The following is a 20,781-nucleotide window of genomic DNA, read 5'->3' as shown; positions in this document are numbered from 1 at the left end:
CTAGCTGGGGTAATGTAGGCCCAGCACTCTTTCCTGCTTATGCAGGGGGTCAGACTCGATGATCTATTGAGGTCCCTTCCGACCCTAGCATCTATGAATCTGTGAAAAAGGGTTGCAATACTGTTGAATGGTTCTATTTTTTTTAAACTCATATTCATGCAGGACAAAATTCAATGTCTTAAATTTATGATGTTAAAACACCCACTAAAAAGATCATCGTAAGTCCAGTTTGTAAATAAAAGCAATTTATTATATTCAAGGAATAATCTGTTTCTCAAGTAAATTTCACATTGCACAGTCATGTAAACAAGTAGTTTTCAACCTAATTATATTAAAAAAAAAAGTCACCCACACAAACACTAACAAAGGAAAAACCATAGAAGAAAATGTATGGAAAAAGTGAAAACTATTAAGCAAAAACCAGGATCAAAATTTTAAAAAAGTCACCAAGGCACCTGATTGCTTCCTACTTCAAAGTTCCAGCTTTGTGCTCTTTCTCTCTCAGATGTCTCTGTTTGAGCAGGGACCATTCCTGTAGAATAAAACACTTCAAGATCTAGGGCTTCTGACATGCTGGCTCAAAGTCATTGGGCTAAATGCCAAGTGTGGGTGAAATGGTCCACTTTCCTCCCTCCCTCTCTCCATATTTGTTAAAGTAAACCTTGCTTCTTCCCCTAATCTATTCATTGTTTATACAAGAAAACATAGCTGCTCTTGTTCATTCAAGTAGCTCCCACTGAGTGTAACACAGATCGTATCTGAATATTGTGGACGCTGTCCTTGGTGCTTACCAGTTTCCATTAGATGCTCCTACAAGTACAAGGTCCATCCTTATGATTTACTAGTTGTATTAAAAAAAGCTTCTGAAAGTTTTAAATCAAAATCAGCAGAGATCCTTATTATCCATAGACTGATTTAATTCAAAGGGACTACAGACACATCACCTACTCTAAAGCTCAAGTTAACTGAATTCAAGTAAACCCTATAACTTGTCTTCCAACAAGAACAAACCCTGGAAATCCCAGACTGAGTGACATACTGACACAAGCAATCCAAACGTGCATCTTTGTGTTTACTTTCAGTATATCTTCACTATACAAGTCACCAAATATATCTTTTCGGACATGTACAAAAAGTATCCATGTACATTTGGGTAATGATAGTGCCAGGCAACAGGGAGGCAAATTGGGCGGGTCCTGGGAGTGCTCAAACTTGGTCAACCAAGATACTACAAAATGCCAGGAGTGATATAATAGCAAATAATTAATGTCATCTAGGAGTTAACGGTTCAGGGATCACTTAAAATGTAGACAGACATTGCCTTATTTTAAGAGACAATCTTGCTTTCCTATACGCATGTGGCACTTGTCACAATAGTTGGTAAAAACAAAATGCAAAACTTATTTCCATGCATCACATCATGCATTTTCCCTGTATATTTACATTTCCCATCCAGAATCCAGTGAAGGAAAACAGTTCAATCTTACAGTGGTTATTTTGATGTTATGCTAGCCAAACTACTCATTTGAGAGAGGTCTCAGAGGCAGGCCTTTCTGTCCATTTCAGCATGAGTCACCTGAATCACAGGAGTGAAATAAAAGCTCTTCATTACTCACTGTCATCTCTATCCAGGGCAGCCTTGTGTTGAAAAAGCAGCAATTATCAAAATGGACTAAGCAAGTTTGAATAAGTTAGGTTTAAAGCCACTACGACCGCAAATTTCTCTGAAGAGCTTGCATTTCATTTTCCCATCTTCTCTACAAATTAATAAGCCTGAACCCAAGTATTTCTGGGAATCTTTTCCTTGCATTAGCTGCCTATTTAGTATCACACACACAAATTAATCTGCACTGAAACTGGTACTTTGTTTCCCTGATCTTGCAAAATTTAAACCAGCATTAAGTTCCCAATGTTTGTTAGAAAATCCACTTGCTAGATAGAAAGGTGCAGGGTTGGTTTGGTTCACATATGGCTCCACCAGCTCTAAAAAAATGCAGAGACTTAAGTCTAGAGGATTTGAGATGGCTAACACTTCTATCTTCCCATGCTACCCTGACTTACAAGAGATTAAATGGGTAGATAAAGGAATGTACCACAGCCCTGCTCTGCCCCTTTCTTTTTAACTATGTGGGTTCTGGAGTTTTCACTAATATATAGAACAGAGCTAGCAAAGCTTAACATACAGCTTATGTCTCATTTGTGGCAAAAACCCATTTTAAGTTCTTAGTACATGTCTATAAGTTGTAATCACAGCTTTGTCTTTCGTGCAACACAGCTCTACCAGGATCACAACTCTGTCAGGAAGTGTTGTAATGATTTCCATATCCTTGTTCTAGATCCTGCAATAAAGTCATTTTTTTGCCAAGAGAATAGTTCTATTACAACATCCTTTTGGAAAAAGAAAACAAGAGTATGAAAACACTGGCCACTCCTTCTGTCAATATCCTTGTGTTCAGAGTCACTTGTGCAACCTTTTTTGGTCTTCCGTGTACAATCTCTTCTCAGTGTTCCCTTGCTCTAACAAATGGTTTACGGCATTTCACGAGTCTCTTAAAGTGCCCTCACAGTCTGTGTTCTCAGGCATCCTTATTTAGTCAAGGAAAGCATTCCAGTTCATTGATCGCTACATACTATGCAAATCTGGAGGCCATACTAGTGACTGGAATGCTTCCAGTAACTTTAAGTTCAGTCACATGCATCTCAGGATAGAACTTAATCTTTAAATATTTTAAAGCATTACATAGTTAATTAAGAAAAGGGAGTTTTCATGCAGCAACTGGAAGAGCATAATCAAAAGTTTCACAAGCGTTGTCACAGCAGATGCAAACACTGTAGTAGTGGCTATATTTTCCAAATACAACTATAGACAGATTATACACAATCATAATATGCTACAACAACCAGGGGAAAAAAAAAAATCCAGTCCTGATGGTAACTAGTCAACCAAGTGTCTTCAGCCAATACTCATCCCTATCTAATTCTGTCTCCATTTTTTGTGGGAAAAACACACAGAAATACACACTGGCATTTACGCTAACATTAGGAGTGAGAAGATTTGTGCGATTTCACTGGATCTCACTATGAGCCACAAAAGCTCCCGACTGCATTCTTGCTCCTTATTTCTTCCTCTCCAGGGATAAGCAAAAGCCCTTTTGTTCCAGGTAAAAGAGAGAGAGAAAGGGAGCATAGAGCACCCCTGACAAACCCAGCATCTGAAAAAAAGACACCGTGCTGCGCAACAACAAAAAAGCTCCAAAATGCAAACAAATAGCAGTTCTTAAAACAAAGTAGAGAGTTCTGGCAGATCAGGCTCCAAACTAATTCCAACAATCTTGCTATGTGTCTGGTTCATGTTTGCTGCCAGACTGTAACTTTGGCTCATTACACTAAACAGTGGATCACAATGCTATGCAGTATGCAGCAGGCTTGCTCAGTTACTTTTCAAATTGTCTTGCCCTGTATTTCTCCTTAACCCTCCAAAAATAGTCAAAATGGAGACAAACAATTTTGCCCTTTAGAGCCAGTCTGAATTCAATACCTGATATTTAAACATCTCCCCTAATATTTGTCATAGTATACATGAATTTGATTGATGGCCAAGTTTTTATAATTTAAACTAAATTATATATAGAAATTCTGTTTAAATGACTTCATGGGAAAATTTGCCATTAAGGCCAGCAACACATCCATTAACTCAGGGGTGGGCAAAATCCAGCCCGGGGGCTAGAATGGCCTGGCGGGTCGCATCTGTCCCACCTGCGGGGCCCCTAAAAAATTTGGAAAATTAATATTTATCTGCCCTTGTCATGCGGCTCTCGATGGCTTGCCAAAACTCAGTAAGTGGCCCTCCACCTGAAATAATTGCCTGCCCCTGCCTTAACTAAAACTGCTAGGCTCCCAGCCCTCAACTCTTCCAAGAAGGGTAAGGACAACTTAACCTTTAACTTAATTTTCCTGGGTTATGTTACACACTACATGGCTCAGAAAGTTCAAGCATCTCTGATTAGATTCAGAAAACTCAAGATTTGGAGAAATCTGAAGTAAGAGATAAAAGAAACCTGCTAAGATCCCTAGATCCCGACTCCAACCCAGCCAGCACAGAAGTGCTCTAAAAATATGGTACAAGTGCCACAAACAGTCCAAATACAACATTATTCACACAGATCCCCCCAGCCTTCCTACAAAACTTCAGCCTCCTACTTCAGAAAATGTTTGTGTACTTTTGGCTAAATTTTAATTTCCTTACACTACACCTTTTTGCCATGTATTTCACCACTCCAGGAAACACAGCTACAGGCTAAAATGAAAAAGCAGAATGGATTGGGATTTTGCAAGCATGGAGGTGGGAACGCTTAGCTTTGTACCACTACTCAGGTTCTCACTCACCTTACAAAAACAGCTGCAATTTGACTGTGTTTTTATCTTACCCAAGCCAGTCAGTCATTTTAAGTAATCAGCCTAGGTTTCCTTTAATCATTCTTCTCCCTGTCTGTACTACAGTGCTTCCTCCCTGGGGAGCTCCGAGCCAACACTGGAGAATTAAACGGTATGTTACTTGAAAGTGGTTGGTTGGAAATTTTAGCTGGGGATTCTGGTATCTTCCGAGAGGTCTCAATCACAGAGTTTCTCATTGTATCATTCATTTCAATCACTTCAAAGTCTGCTTCATTCCATTCTTCTGCATCCGCCTCCTCTTCATCTTCATCCAGTCCAGAGCCGGACAACAAAGCTTTCCGGTCCTCACTTTCACCACTGTCCTCCAACGCACTCTCACTGGAAGAGGTGGCCAATTTATACATCACAGGAAAGAGCAGTGCTGTTGTTACTGAAGCTCCCAGTGCAGCATACATTATCACTGGCAGGTGGCAAAACTTCCTTTGCAAAAACCAAACTGCTGCTGGAATACACATCTCTCCCAAGGCAGCACCACCCAAAAAAAGAGAAGCAGACTTTCCTTGTATAGTAGTGTACTGTTCAATCCAGGAAATGCCACTGGGAAAGGTGGCAGCCATTGAAGCCCCATACACTGTACTCCCAGCCCATAGCGAGATAGGATGTGTAGCAAACAGTACCAAAAACAAGGAGGAGACAGTACTGCCTATGACACTAAGCAGAATCATAGTACCAGGGTATAAACAGGCAGCAAAACAGATTGCAAGGCCTCTGCAAGCTGCAAATGCTCCCCAAAAGACAGAGTTCAAGCCAGCTGCTTCACTTTCCTTCATATCAGCGTAGACCTTTACGTAAGTAAAAATGTAAGAGCCATAGGAAACTTCTGCTCCTACGCAGCACAAGAAAAATATGAAAAGAAGAATGAGGAGAACATAGTGGTATTTGGCAATCCGGCATCTGTGCACAGAAGCCTTTGTTTTATCTCGCATTGGGCTGCTCCTTGAATATAGGATAAAAAATAGCAAAGAAATTAACAAAATATAGGTGCCTATAACAATGAAGGACCACAGAAGGTGAATGTTGAAATAGAGTTTGAATGCTGATGCAGTCAGTGCTGTAGGTATAGAACTCAGAACAGACTGATTTGTTTTTTCAACTTCATTATGGAGTTGAGATATGGAGCTGCCCAAAGCCATTTTAGCCAAGAGGGGAGCTACAAAGGCACCCAGTGCAAAACTGAAGTGTAAGGCCTGCATGTGTGGTCCAGCGTCTGCTCCCCATGTATTCAATGCAAGGACATTGCCACCTGTAGGTTAAAGAGATTGTTTATTTAACAGCAAAACAATTACAGGAAAGTTATCTCCTCACACATTTAGTTAATATGCATGGTCAGACTGGCAAAGTACTCACTATACAGCAGCAGCAGCCAGCAGTTTATAAACAGGCTCAAAGATGACATGAACTAATCTATAATGTGAAAACTGCAATCTCGGTGAAAGAAATTCTGCTCATATATGCTTAGCAATAAAGGGTTTAATCAGAAATGTTGTTTTGACTTGTAATCTCCAGAATAAAAATACTTCCATTTGGCAATATTATGGATCAGAGCCAAACCTTCTGAACATTTCTTACAACCTAGACAGTATAGAAAAATTTGATTTTGGGAACCCTGGCACATTTTGTTTTGGAAATACTGAAATAACCACATGTCCTCCCTCCAGTGCAGTGAAATGACCAAATAAGCTATTTCATCTGAAAATTTCCAATGAGCTCTAGTTGACAGGCTCCAGAGGACTTCTTCAATCCAAGCAAGAAAGAGAATTTGTCCACTTACCTGTGTCCAGAACTCCCATGGAAACTCCAATGACTGACATCAGGCCTGTTAACATTAATGCCTTCTTACACCATGGTATGGCATAAAGACCAACTGCTGTTCCCAGCATAGATAACCCTATAAAAGGTAAAAAATAGGCTGAAATCTACAATGCAGCTTCAGTGTTCAGCATGGATTGTAGAGATCTGTGAAAAAAAATTTAGGCACAATCTGAACATGAGAACAAATGGGTGTGACTTGACCCTGAGTAGATTAGTTTGAACATTAGAAGAATCTGCCTAACAGAAGTGGGGTTTTCTCAAAGTTTTTCAGTAGAAATGATATGAGCAACCCCCCCTCCTCCACAAAATAGGTTGAGGTGGAGCTGGATAAGTATATGAAGCTGATTTCAGGGGGGGGTCCTATAGCAGTAGAGGACTCCATTCAGTGATCCAGCAGATCCCTTCCAGGTTCATGTTCTTGAGGCATGGAGAGTGGCCTCACAAAGAATAACCTGGGAAGTTAGATCATGTGGATTTGAATCTCCATCTCTCCTGCCTCAGCAGAAAAAGGAACTAAACTCATGCGTCTCACTTTCCGGTTAAGCGTTCTAACAAATAAAGAATGGGGGCGGGGGGGGAGGTTAACAGCAACTATTACATTTTGCAGGGAACACACATACTCTTGTATCTTAAATATGTTCTGCACATTGAAGTCCTCAGGTAACCAGGAGGGAGGGCCGGGTCTGTAGATCCTGATTGTGATTAGACTCGACCTAGGCACTGTCAATGCCTACCCTGACAAAACTGAGGTAAAAGGCAAGAGTACAAAAGTTGACCTTTCAGGTGCCTTGGGAACTTCACAGCCACAAACTGCAGTTTCTGTGGAGAGTAAGCACCTTCAGAGTTAGGCAGTTGGGCAGGGTTTTCAGGACTGCAACTTCAGACTTAGGTACCCAAGCCTCACTTCAAGTGCATAAGTCTACTACAGATCTAGCCCTATACCCATAAATGTTGTGCTTTTACTAGAGGTAGAAAAAGAAAGTTGTTCTATTGAGTGCAGTGCAGAAACCAACTTCTACAGCATCTTTCTTGGTTAAGCTGCAATGCAACATGCATGCTGGCAAAATGCAAAACACTTGTCTAGGATGGTTTAGGCATGGATGATACTGCCTTGAGCTGAGGGCTGAACTGGATGCCCCCCCTGAAGAATGAGTCTCTTTTGATGCACTTACAGATATGACCATGATACAATTTCATAGATTTTTAGGGTTGGAAGGGACCTTAGTAGATCATCAAGTCTGACCCTCTGCCCTGGGCAGGAAAGAGCGCTGGGATCAGATGGCCCCAGCCAGGTGTTTGTCAAGCCTCCTCTAAGACAGGGTAGAGCACCACCTCCCTTGGAAGCCCATTCCAGCCTCTGGTAACCCCTACTGTAAAGAAGTTTTTCCTAATGTCTACTAAACCTGCTCTCTGTCAGTTTGTGGCCATTGTTTCTAGTTACTCCAAGGGGCACCCTGGCAAACAGAGCATCTCCTATCCCTTGCTGCCCTGCCCTGCTCTCCCCCCGAATTTGTAGACGGCCACCAGATCCCCTCTCAGCCTTCTCTTACAGAGGTTGAAGACTTCCAGGTCCCTTAATCTTTCCTCGTAGGACCTTTCCTGTAGGCCCCTAACCATATGAGTTGCCCTCCTCTGGACCCTCTCAAGGATATTCACATCTCTTTTGAAGCGCAGCACCCAAAACTGGATGTGGTACCCCAGCTGATGCTTCACCAATCCCATATAGAGGGGAACTATCACCTCCTTAGATCTGTTCGTGATGCACCTAGTAATGCATAAGTGTGGTTAGCTCTGTTAATTGCTTTGTCACATTGTCGACTCAATGTTCATCTTTGAGTCAAAATTTGATTTGCTTATATGTTCCCAGAACCACTCACTCACCCCACAAAACAAAATCCGAGTCTCTTCTTTTCATCAGACCAGGCAAAAATATTCATTGTCAATTCTAAAGCACTTCATCAGGCCTACCGGTCTTTTGCTCATCGCTGGGAAAAGCACTCAAATGTTGGAAGCGCAAATGTAAAAGGAGGCAGAAATTAACTGATGAAAGTAAAAGTATTTTCCTGGTTTAGAATGAAACAGCTTAAAAAAACCCATAATGCTGGTGCCAACACATGCACTTCCATCATTTACACCTGTAACCCTCTTAATTTCTGCAGCTCTGTGTCACAAAGCTCATGGCACTGCTGAAAGATTCATTGTCACGTAAAAAAAAATGATACAAACCTTTCAAGTCCACTCACCCAAGAGAAGATGAGGGTTCATGCAGTCAAAGAGAATCCCTCCAACCACTGACCCTCCAAGGTAGCCCACCGAACGCCCCACAAAGATGTAGTAGATGTCACTGACATTTTTAGTCACATTGCTAGCTAGATCTTGAAAGGTAGGTCCCACAACACCAATGCTCATGCCCTGGAAAACATTGGTAAGCACCAAATGAGCCCCTGCCAACAGTAAGATGAGAGTTAACAGCCACAAAAAGCTCAGTGACAAATGGAAAACCGGGCTCTACATTTCATTTGAAACAGCTGCAAATGCCCCAAAGTGGGCAAATCTCTCCCACAAAGCCCCAGGGAAGGTGTCTCCTCCAATAAGTGCTGCCAAAAGCTACGGGCTGGTGTTTTCGCAGTGCCGGAACCAGTGAAAGCAACCTGCCACAGGTGAGCACCTCCAGAGGCTCGGGACGTGCTTGCTTCACCCAGGCACAGGTTCAGGTGCTACGGGTCTGTGCAGCGGCAGATCCCGAGGGTGTGCAGGGGCGCGCCTGCACCCCGCTTTGGGCCTGGATCCCCCCAGGCACAGGTGGGCTCCGCTGGGAACAACCAAAGCAGCCCAGGCCACGGGCAAGGGCTGCTCCCTGGGGGACCGGTGGAGCAGGCTGGGGGCACCCATCCCCACACTGCCCTGACTGCCACGGGGGCTCCCAGCCCGAGCCAAGTGTCACCCTGGCCCCGCCCCCCAGCCTCGTTCCCACTCCCGTCCTCCACAGCCCCGCCCCCGCCGCGGGCAGCCATGCGCCCCGAGGTGCCGACGGGGGCGGGGCCCGTGCGACCGACACTCACCAGCCCCAAAAAGGCAGCGCAGAGCACCCCGGAGGTGCACCATCTTGCGGATGCTGCGTCCCCGCCCCGCCACCTCCTGCCGCCGGCCGCCACCACCACCTTCGGCGCCGGGCCCGGCTGCTCCTCGCCGCCGCTGCGCAGCGCCTCCGCCTCGGGCCGGGCGAAGCGGACGTGCTTCTTCCCGCCGGGCCGCCCGCCCGCCCCGGCCATGGCGCCGACGGCTCCGAGCGCGGGGAGCCGCCCCCAGCGCCGCGGCCCCACCTGCCAGGCGGGGCGGCCCGGTCCCGCCCCGCCCCCCACCGCGGCTCTCCGCGTGATTTGCGACTGCAACTCCCGGCATGCGCAGGGACAATGGGCTTGGCTCCCGGCGTGTACCGCGACGTCGCAAGCCTTTTCCTTCTGCGTCATATGGGAGCCTCCGATTGGTTGCAGCTCGCCGCGGGGGCGGGGCTAGGGCAGGGTAGGAAATAGCGGCAGTTGAGGCCCTGCACGTGACTCGGAACGCACCACTGACGGGGACGCTTAGCGCCGCGCCCCCGAGGTGGTATAGCGCGGGCTGCGGTCCTCGTGGCGCTGCTTCCGCTGCCGGGCACTGAGACCCCGGCTCCGGGAGTCCCGGGATGGCGCAGCCTCTGGGCTCTTTTTCCAAGAGGAGACTAGACTAGAAGATTTCATCCAGTGCTGGATTTCCTGGTTATCTGAGAGAACGCCTACCACAATTTAGGTAGGTCCCTAATTACATAGACAGACAGGAGCAGGGTAAAATCACCTGTGTCATGGTGTAGCGTCATTGTGACATTACTCTTGTAGCTCTACCCCTTTTCCGCAACAGACAAAAAACGAGCAGGAAAACATCATCACGTAAGTGGACTGTAAAAGTGATCAACCCTGCAGGACCCATTTTCAACCGAGAGGCTTTCTACAAATGTCTTTTTAACAACAAAAATTACCTAAGTCTTCTCCAAGATAGTAAAGGATCTAATTTCATTGTCAACCTCTTTCTATTTCTCTTAACGTCTGGAGTCATAAGGAAGGCAAGACAAAACGCGAGACAAACTCACTTTGGCCTTTTATATTTATCAACACTCCAGTGATGTTAATGTAAGGGAATAGCTTTTTACAGGTGCAGAAATCCCTTCACTACAGCAGCTAGGAACTAACTGTAATGTAACCCAGTCATTCTGGACCATTCATTGTTGTCATACATTTCATGTGTGTACAAAAACCTGCCAACATCTATTTGGGAGCAATCCTAACCGGTCACTTCCAGTGCAGGGCTCTTCACTATTTTCCTCTAAGAATTAACAGATTAATGAAAGATTTAATGCAAGTTTTTCCACTGACAAGAATGATTTCTCCCTTGTGGGATTCAAATTTGGTACATTAGTCTTCATAGAACCGTATTTTGAGCTGCTGTCACCCTGCTCATTGCATCCTCTGTCAGTGGGTAGTGGATTGTATTAAAATGGCATATGATGTTAACAAATTAGACCCACTAAATTATATCAATGTCTGTTCAGCTAGTCTTAGTAGCTTGTTTCAGCAGAGTTCTAGTAGCTGCCATCTGTAGGGTTGTCACAGGGTGGTCACACAGCCTTTGTTTCATGCATTTCTCATCCTAGAATGGAAATTTGATGCTGAAGTAGGGAAAGCATTTCTTCAATCTGTATTCAGGTGAATGACCTCTAGAGGGCTCTTTTCTGTGCTTCTGTGAATAGAATTAAACTGGTGAACTGAACCATGAGTGGGATCCACACACAGAGAAACTGGAAGAAAGTATGAAAAGTTACCTAACAATAACTGATTCTTAAAAATGTTCTGGATCCCAGATGCTTGGGGGGAAAAGAAATCAGAAAGATGTGTGTATGCCATCATCCAGCCCCAGTTCACAGATTCATAAATGTTTAGGTCGGAAGGAACCTCAGTAGGTCATTGAGTCCGAACCCCTGCCCTGGGCAGGAAAGAGCTCTGAGATCAGACAGCCCCAGCTAGGTGCTTGTCCTGTCTCTTGAAGACCTCCAGGATATGGGAGAGTACCACCTCCCTTGGAAGCCCATTCCAGATTCTGGCAGCCCTTACTGTGAAGAAATTCTTTCTAATGTCCAACCAAAATCTGCTCTCCATCAATTTGTGGCCATTGTTCCTAGTTACTCCAGGGGGTGCCCTAGTAAATAGAGCATCTCCTATTCCCTGCTGCCCTCCCCGGTGAATTTATAGGCAGCGACATGATCACCTCTCAGCCTTCTCTTGCAAAGACTGAAGAGATTTAGATCCCTCAGTCTCTCCTCGTAAGGCCTTGCCTGCAGGCCTCTAACCATATGAGTGGCCCTCCTCTGAGCCCTCTCAAGATTCTCTGTATCCTTCTTAAAGTGCAGCACCTGAAACTGGACACAGTACTCCAACTGCGGCCTGAACAGTGGGGAAGCATCACTTCCCTGGACCTGTTAGTCATGCATCTGCTAATGCATGATAAAATGCGGTTAGCCTTGTTGATCACTTCATCACATTGACAACTGATGTTCCTCTTGGAGTCAGCTATGACTCCAAGATCCCTTTCCGCTGCTGTGCTGCTGAGAAGGTCATCCCCCAGCTTGTAAGTGTGTTGGTGGTTCTTTTTGCCCAGGTGCAGCACTTTGCACTTGACTTTGTTGAACTGCATCCTATTTCGTTCTGCCCATTTTTCCAACCTGTTCAGATCTGCCTGAATCAGTTCCCTACCCTCTGGTGTGTTAACTTTGCCCCATAATTTGATATTGTCTGCAAACTTGAACAGGGTGTTCTCCATGCCTTCATCAAAGTCACTGATGAAGCCATTGAATAGGACTGGTCCAAGAATTAAGCCTTGCAGGACTCCACTGCCCGCATCTTTCCAGGCTGGTATCGACCTGTCAACCACCACTCTCTGGGTGTCACCCCTAAGCCAATTTACCAATTATATAAAATCCCAAGATGAGTTTTTGTAATGGGGAAAATGCATCTCCTCCCTCAAAACAGCTGCACTATTCTGTTCAAACTTTATGGCTAGGGACAGACATTATACATAAACACAGGTTTAAGTGATCAAAAAGTTGTTTAAACCTGTAACAGAACAGAAATTCAGTGCATAAACACCAATTTGAAAATGGCAGAAACAAGTTTGAGATGAGCCTGGTTGAATGTAGTATCGGACTTAACTCATTTGGGTTAAACTGGTTTATGCAATGTCTGTCCCAAACCCCTTTCTGGTTTAAGTTAAATCTGTCCCCCAGCATGCTCTCTGGGCTGGGCTGGACTCTGTTCCAGAGAGCTGGACTGGCCCCTCCCCTCTGCCTCTCGCTGGAGCTCTGGCAGAGACTTGCAGGCAGAGCAGCATCTACCTGGCTTCCCCTGCACTGCTCTCCAACCTCTCCTTGCTGCTTACGCAGGAATTTCCACCCCTTGCCCGTCCCCCCAGCACGGGCCATAGCCAGCACATGGTATGCTAGCTAATGCTGAGAGGTGTCTGTGTAAGGCAGGACAAAGGCAGACAGGACAGTGTTGGCTTAGGGCTTTTTGGAGCTAATCAGCAGGTAGCTGGTAATGTCCCTCCTTGGAATGCTCCCTTCCTTGGAAAAAATTCTTTAAAAAGAGCAACTCATGAGAGAGGCTTTGTTTTCTGGTGGAGTGCTAAATGCTGATAGCAGAGCTCATAAATGCTCTGCTCTCAAGGGGGAGTGGGGGAGAAATCCCTCCCGTAATTAGAGCTTTCTGCCAGGGCCCGGCAACACCCCTCATCAGCTCAGCACTGAGGAAGGGAAGGAAGGGCTGCTGTAGCATCCCCTGGCTTCTAGCCTGAGCTATTGCAGGCACGTGCCTGAATTTCCTCAGTCCAGAGGGAATGTCTGTGTGGTTACAAACCAGTTCAGCCGAGCCAGGTTAGACTAACCTGCAAAGACTGAATCAATTCAAGCTCAGGCTTATAGAACTAATTTACTCTTTGACCAAACCTCAGGTTCAGAGAACTTCATCCTCAAAGGTGTATTTTTCTGACAACTTACACAACTGGAATGGAGTTATTATGGTAGAGATGTCACGATCAGAGAACAGTGGGGAGAAGGGGGAAAAGGAAGTGTTGACTTTATTTCTGCCTACATATTACTGCCAGATATGTTGCAAGCCATTGTTTACAATAAATAACATTAATTTTACAGGGAAAGATTATAAATGGTGAAATTACATGCCTGGTTTTTATTCTGCTGACTTGTGTGTACTAGTTTCTGAGCTAGAAGTACCTTATTTGCTCAAATACAAGCCAAGGTCTTTCCCCCAAAATGACATGGGGGAAACAGAGCCCCTTGTCTCAATTGTATACAAGGAAATCTTGCTAAATACATTGGCTGTCATTAAAAGCAACATGTGCTTAGCTATGGAAACCAATTATGAAGCTGATTAAATGTAGCCAACACTGAGCATGACCATAAAACACATGGCCCACATTGGGCAAACAGGCTGATGGGAACCTACCACATTTTTTTTTATTATTCCACATCTTGGGTCAAATTGATTCCAAATTCTGTCAGCCAAGCAGAGATCAGTTGTTCAAATCTATGTGTCACTACCACCAGCAAGTATCCTACCTCCCAGATTCTTTGGCCTGGTGCCTCAGATACTCCACAATCCATGGCAGGCACCCTACATGTGGGCCCCTGCCCAGAGGCCTTGGAGTCTGAATGCCCCCTAGTCCTACTTTCCCTTCACCAACCGGCTGAAGGGGTAAACTAGACGAAAAGCCTAAGCACAATCCCCCTTCACCACAAATTGTGTAGCCCATTGGGAGGCTTTAGTAGACTCTTGCAGGGGTCAACCTGCCTGCCATTCAGATAACAGGCTTTTTACTTGCTCTTCTTCTTGACCTTGAATGACAGTGTAGAAGCATCTCCCCTGCCACCTCAGTAAAACCACCTGGGCCAAAACCATCATGCTGGTATCTCCCTTCCCCTGCCTGATAACCTACTCCAAGAACAGATTAGTACAACCCATCTGAATAAGACATATGGTAGAGCCCATTAAGTGCAGTCCCCCTCCCCACCAGCTCTTTCAAATAATGGCAAGCTACTATAGTGCTTATATTTTTACTTAAATGTTTACAGTTTATATGCAGGTGAGGCACAGGGCAACCTGGTCCAGCTTCACCACATAAGGAACATAGCCACATTAATCATATGCTCCAGAGAGAGAGAGAGAGAGAGAGAGGGCGTACGTGCCCCTCCTGGGCTGCAGACTCCTAGCCTGTCCTCACCCCTCCTGGGCTACAGACTCCTTAGTCCTCTCAGGTGCCAGCTGTGACCTGGCCTTTGGCCCCTCCTTAGGCCTTGGCCCCACTCCTAGGCCAGGTGAGACTCCTGGGCTCCTCTGGTCCCACTAGCCTCCAGATGTGGCCCTGCTCAGCATTTGGCCCATCTCTAGGCCTGTTCCTGCACCAGTGAAACCTTTGGGCTCCCAGGCCCTGCTTGCAACCACTGCCCCCCTGGGGTCTGACCTCAGGCCTCCTGGCAGTACCTACTCAGCCCCTCCTGGGCTTCAGCCTCTCAAACACTCTATTCTTCTGGTCCCTCCTCTTGGCCAGCTGAGACCTCCACACCTCTGGCTTTGTTCCCATGCTCAGTGCTATTTACCTCATCTCAGGAGTCCTGCTGTAGGAGCTCTTCTCCTTGTGGCTTATATGGCTCAAGCCCAGCCCCCTTCTGATCAAGTGACTCTAATCAGCTCCTGCCACACCTGCAGGCTGCTTCTCCTTTGGCTTCTCTTCTCTTAAAATGACAGGCACACCAAGAACCCTGTTACAGTAAGTAAGTACAAAATTGTACAGACAAAAAATTGTATACGTGTAGGTAAGTACAAGATCACTGCTCAGCCTTTTGGCTCAGATCAAGTGTAAAATAAAATATCCAGATGTCTTAGCTTCAGATGCAGAACCTTGAGCTGTCCCTGCACTCATGCATGGAGAGGAGTGAGGACCCCAACTCTGAAGTCACTAGATCTCAGGATAGGAGACACCCCAAATATGGAGACAGGTGGCAGAGGCTACCTGGTGGGGGGTCCAGTGAAGAATGGATGTGTGAACCAAGGAAAGCTGACTTTGGAGAGAGATAACTTCATAATCCTCATTATGTAAGGCCTGCTCAAGGTAAAGATGAAGAATTTGCATTATCATCTTTGCATGCCATGTGGGGCAGATTTAGACCTGGGCTACAAAGATCCTAAGGCTAGATCAGATTTCTGGCAGCAGCTTGAGGCAGCCAGGGGAAATCCTCAACTTCAGATCTGCTGGGGTGAGGCATAAGAAGAGAAAGGTTGGTTACAATCCAAATGCATTCATCCCTAATAGAAGAAAAGGACATGAGTTTTTGGCTCAGAAGACATTGTGAGGAAGTAGGAAAAGTGAAGGAAGTCTTAGATAAATTTGGGATATGGACTGGAGCCTGGAAAGCCAAGGTAATGCAGCACCTCCCCCCAAGAATCTCCCTGTGCCCCCATACAGGCTTTATTTTCTACCGGGGCAACCCAAACGCTGCCACAAATGCAGGGAGCAGGGGCACCTGGTGGCACAATGTACAATCTGTGCCATGTACAAGGAGAAAAGTCATGAAGCCAGGAACTGTGAGCACAGCTGGTGCTGCAGTCTGTGTGGGGATGAGGAGCATCTCTTCCGAGACTGCCCCAATGCCTACAAAAGCAAGGTGAAAAACAAAGAAGAAATGACCACAGAAATCCCAGCTGGCCCAACCCCTTCCAATCCCCCACTGCTAACAACAGAAAAAGGGGTCAGAGAAGGATGGGAAAGAGAAGGAAACAAAAGGAAAGGACCCCCTCCCAGGAAAGCATGTAAGCCCTAAGAGAAATGGTTGAGGAACTTAAAAGAATGAGAAAGGAGGATGAGAGGGAAAGGGAAAAGCTGGACCCCACAAAGGGAACTCAGAGAGAACCCCAGAAGCTGGAGAAAATTATAGCTCAAACATGGAGATTCAGGGGGGACGCAGGAATCCCCAGGGTGCCCAGAGCTAAACTAGGACAAATGGGAAACCCCACAGCACAGGAAAGGCCTGAAGTCCCTCCACACCATCCAGTTAAGGGAGCTGGTCTTCCTGAAGGACTTCTGCAGGCGGGTGAAAAAATTGAGCTGGAACAAAGACCCTAAAAAATAAAGACATGAGAAAAGGAAAGCTGCAACTCCCCTCTCCCTTCCCTGAACTTTTATCATGGGGATCCTTACAGCCTCAGTAAGTGTGAGGAACCTGCTAAAGAAAGAGAAACGGGACACCATACAGGAATGCCTGGACCGGCTGCAAGTAGATACAATTTGTCTCCAGGAATGTGGCCTGCTCAACTCCAAAAATTACTCTTTGTTTGAAAAGTGCTGGCCACATGGCTTTTCCACGTGGTCAGGGACAAACAATAGATCAGCAGGGGGGACTGTTCTGCTGAAAGGAGACAAAGTGAGACCTCTACAGCACAGGGAGTTTATTGCAGGCAGGCTGTTACAAGCCACCTTTAAAACAGCAGGAGGGATATTTGACCTAAATGGTTATGCCTCAGCCAACAAAGAAAAAGCTGGGTATGCCTTCCTAGAGAACATGACTGTGGCAATGCCTAGTATCCAGCTGGTGGTACTGGCAGATTTCACCTGTGTCATTGACAAGGGAGACAGAATAAGCAGAGGCCAAAAGATGGGCTGGGACATCCTCCAGGCTGCTGAAACAATTGGTCTGTGACTACAGCTTGGTGGATGTGAGCAAAGGAGCCCAAGGACCCAGGGAAAACTTCACCTGAGTGCACCGCATGTGCAGACAAAGTCATGCACAGCTTTCATCCTCCTCCCCAGGGGGTGGACAGTAGTGAAAGCTGAATCCATGCCTGTCTGCTTCTCAAACCGCTGCCTCCTGACTGAAGGCAAAAATGGGGGGTCAGCTTGAAAGAGGCAGAGGCGTATGAAAGCTGAACATGAGCTTCATAGATGACAAAAAGACCCAGTGGGAGTTCAGGCAGTGCAACACAGGGTGGATCCCCTCCAGGCTGGGTACTGGAACCACCCAGAGTGGTGGGCCAATGTAAAAGAGAGTGCAAGAGACTTCTTCCAGTAGACTGGCAGGAGGCAAGTCTAGATCCAGGAGAGACAACTGCAGAGCCTGCACAAGCAGGTGGCTTGGGGTTGGGACATGAGGGAGGCCATGCAGAAGGTGAAAGCTCAGATTGGGGTTTAGTACAGGGAACAGGCCCACTAAGTGGAGGAGGAGGAGAAGTAATCTGTTTACTTTAGTAGGTTAAGACTAAAACGGAGGCCCTGACCACGTTGGTAGACAAGTGGAGCATCAATTGAACAAAGGGATGCTGGAGATGGCAATGACCTTCTACCGGGAGCTCTACACATGCCCAGAGGACCCGGGGGCCGTGCAGGACTGCCTGCAGGAGCTCACTGGAAGCTGGTGAAGAAGTGGATGCTGGAGGAGATCACCAAGGCTCTCCACAGCTTCAAGAATAGTAAAACTTCTGAGGCCAACAGCCTGCCCAAGAAGTTCTATGTCATCTTCTTGGACCACGTAGGTCCAGACCTGCTGGAGGTGTAAAGACAGCAGCTGCAGGAAGACTACCTGGGGGGCCGGGTTGGATCAGGACTTCTTAACCCTTCTATGTAAGAAGGGCACAAGGTAGGACTTGAAGAACTGAATGCCCATAATGCTCCTGAACTTCAACTATAAACCGATGGCGAAAGTCTTGGCCGAGTGCCTTAAGTCTGTTATAAGTGTTATGATCCATGAGGATTCAGTTGTACGCAGTGCACAGAGCCCTTCTGCAACTACAGGATGCATTGTAGTATCAGTAGGAGAGGGGAGTACCTCAACATCTTATGCAGGTACAAGCTGTCAGTGGAAAGAGTATGACAACATGCCCAGGCATACAGAGTGGCAGCAGAGGCCAAGCTCAATGTGGACAAGAGCACAAGTCTGACATTGGACAAGCTTAGTGACCTTACTGCCCTGGGGGTCTCTGTCCCCAGCAAGGGAATACAGATCCTCGGGGTGGCCTTTGACCCAGAGCTGAAAGGAGAGAAAACGTGGGAAGAGACCAAGGCAGACAGAAACATGCTGCCTGTTGATGGGCAGGCAAGTGGCGCTCATGAAGGCAGATTCTGTACCTGGAAAACAATAACATTTATAATTTTTCTGTGTCTAGAAACTAATTATTGTGGGGGGGGATCATCTAATTAGGGTTGTCTTCAATTCAAGTAAATACAGTAAAGATACTGACTTCTTTCCTATGCGCATACCCTGATTAACCCAACAAATGCAGTTTTGGGCAACAGTTTATTTTCAGTGATTCTGACGAAAGTTCTCTGGTCCAGTGCCTTAGCCTGCATTGACACACCACACAGGGCTAGGGATTTTAGCAGTGGGAAGGGATCAACTGCCACTGCTCCCCCGCCAACCAATTTCCTGACCTTCAAAAGCCCCACAGGCCAGATTCCAAGGCTCCACGGGCCGATTTGGCCCACGGGTCAGAGGCTGAACACCTCTGTGCTAGCATGATCCTAATCAGTAGTATAATATAGAGTGAATGAGCAGGGCACATGTCCCAGGTGGCACCTTCCTGCTGCCTGCCTGCTGCCTTGCACCACTGTCCTAGCCCTTTCCAACTCCAGGAAACTGCTGGTGCAGGCGGTGTGCGTCACAGAGCACAAGGCATTCTGGGAATGGTAGTGTTTTAGAGCAGCAGTGGTGTTTGCTGCTGCTGAGGGGAGAACTGACTTCTTATTTTTTGTCACCAGATTCAGCATCTTTTTATCCTTGTAGACATGGGCTTCAGCAGCAAGAACATGGAGTGAAAGTCTTCTGCCAGGCTAGAGCACTATGATTCCCAGACTGCCTTGCACTCCATTACACACACTGCCCAGCTCTCTACTCTGTTCCTGTGCCTGCACACTGTGGCGGGGGGAGGAGGAGGCAGGGAAAGAAGGTTTCCTGGTGTTGTGCCTTGTACTAGTTTGGGGAGGGGGTAGGCTGAAGTGAAGATTTGTGGAAACCTTGTGTTACTGATCACATGAAACCACAAGAGATTGCCAGGAGTGGCTTCCTCCCCTCCCCTCCCCCCAGTCCTGTATTTCTATGATTACTTTGTGCAAGCTGAATTAGAACAGTTGCAGTTTATTTTTTCTAATTATTGTGCAAAATCGTAACTTGACAAATGACACTTTTGTACTCCCTTTTGGCTAATTTAACAACCAGATCTTTATTTCCTGGACTGTGTGTCAAGCTTTGCTTATGGAAGCTGCCAAGATGCATGCCCCAGTGCGTGCTCTATATCTCACCTTCAAGCCAATTCAAATAGGCTGGGTGGGGGTGGGTAACCCTCTCCAAGTCATTCAATTTTAATATGACTGAATCCTTCCAGAAAGGACCAGGGGGGAGGGAGGGGATGGGGAGAGAGGGGGGTGGGCAGGGATCCCTAATCATACAAAAGTTCTCAACGTCTCAGCTGTTCCTAAGACTGCAAGGTCAGAAAAGGAGTGCTTGTTCTGTGACATTTGCCCTGCCACAGGTAATTGGGTGACTGTCCTGGAATATTGTGGCTGTTTAGTTTCACACACCATCCTACACTGGAACCTGTAAAAAGGATGATTGTCATCGTCATCATCATCATCATAGTTTCTGTGATGGCATTTAGTGCATTGCATGCAATGTAGCACAAGTTGTGCTAGACATATAGTAGCCTATCCTATCAAATAACTGTGACAGATGTAGGAGTAGGAACCTTTCAGGATTCTGATAGTTTCTATGTGAGAAGTGTTGTTTGTTCACTGATAGTTTCAGTGTGAGAAGTGGTGACTGTGGAGATGTACTGACAGGTTTTGTATCTGTTATGAAGGCAGAGTTGTACACCACTTGGTGTTTGCGGATCAGCAGGGAGTTTGCTTCTGATGATGAGTTAAGTGAGATTTGGAAGTCGCTTGAAAACTGGGGTGAGGGAGATTGAGACTGTTTCAATGTCTGATCCTCTTGGAGTAGAGGCCATACTTGTTTGATGAGCCTTCTTATAGGGTCCTACAGGGGATAGTGTGTGACAACAAGGGGTGTGCACTCAGTGAAGATTTTCTTTTTGTATTGTAGGAGGCCACAGCTGTCCAACTTACCTGGCTCCATGAGCTGGATTCAGACCATGAGGATTTTCACAAGCTGGATGACCTACCTCTGCTGGCATGGCTGCAGAACACAGAGGGCAAATGCCACCACTGTCCCTTTTTTCCCTGGCTCACTGTCCCTTTTTTCCCTGGCATCAATTTGAGTTGCCAGCAGAGACTGAAGATCCCAAATTCGGTAGCAAGTAAGAGGAGTGCAAGGGTGAGCAACAGCGCTGTTCACCCTTTGACTTCTGGAGCTATGTCATCACAGCAGCTTCAACACTTGTAGAGACAAGCCCTGTGGGCTGCAGTTTAGCTATT

At 46.3% G+C, this 20,781-nt stretch overlaps 1 protein-coding gene across 1 annotated transcript; it reads right to left on the bottom strand.

Annotated features, from left to right (window-relative positions):
• Positions 1–228: 228 nt before the first annotated feature.
• On the bottom strand, positions 229–9,696 carry SLC60A2 (solute carrier family 60 member 2). The gene is made up of 4 exons (XM_090038023.1): positions 9,330–9,696; positions 8,511–8,679; positions 6,227–6,343; positions 229–5,698 (listed from the first exon to the last, which is right to left on the bottom strand). Exons 1-4 carry the CDS (start codon positions 9,537–9,539, stop codon positions 4,470–4,472), a joined length of 1,725 nt encoding a protein of 574 aa, XP_089894149.1. The 5' UTR covers positions 9,540–9,696; the 3' UTR covers positions 229–4,469.
• Between the last annotated feature and the right edge of the window lie 11,085 nt (positions 9,697–20,781).

This window comes from Crocodylus siamensis, chromosome 1 (genome assembly GCF_052110815.1).
Source record: "Crocodylus siamensis isolate JL-2025a chromosome 1, ASM5211081v1, whole genome shotgun sequence".
NCBI lineage: Eukaryota > Metazoa > Chordata > Crocodylia > Crocodylidae > Crocodylus > Crocodylus siamensis.
Note: the sequence above shows the minus strand (reverse complement) of the source record. Positions and strands in the feature narration are given on the sequence as shown.

Coding starts and splice junctions, on each gene's coding strand:
- SLC60A2 (XM_090038023.1), bottom strand. CDS start 9,539: ATGGCCGGGGCGGGCGGGCGGCCCGGCGGGAAGAAGCACGTCCGCTTC. Junction 8,680..9,329: donor GCGCTGCCTTTTTGGGGCTG/GTGAGTGTCGGT, acceptor AATGTTTTCCAG/GGCATGAGCATTGGTGTTGT. Junction 5,699..6,226: donor CATGGGAGTTCTGGACACAG/GTAAGTGGACAA, acceptor TTTAACCTACAG/GTGGCAATGTCCTTGCATTG.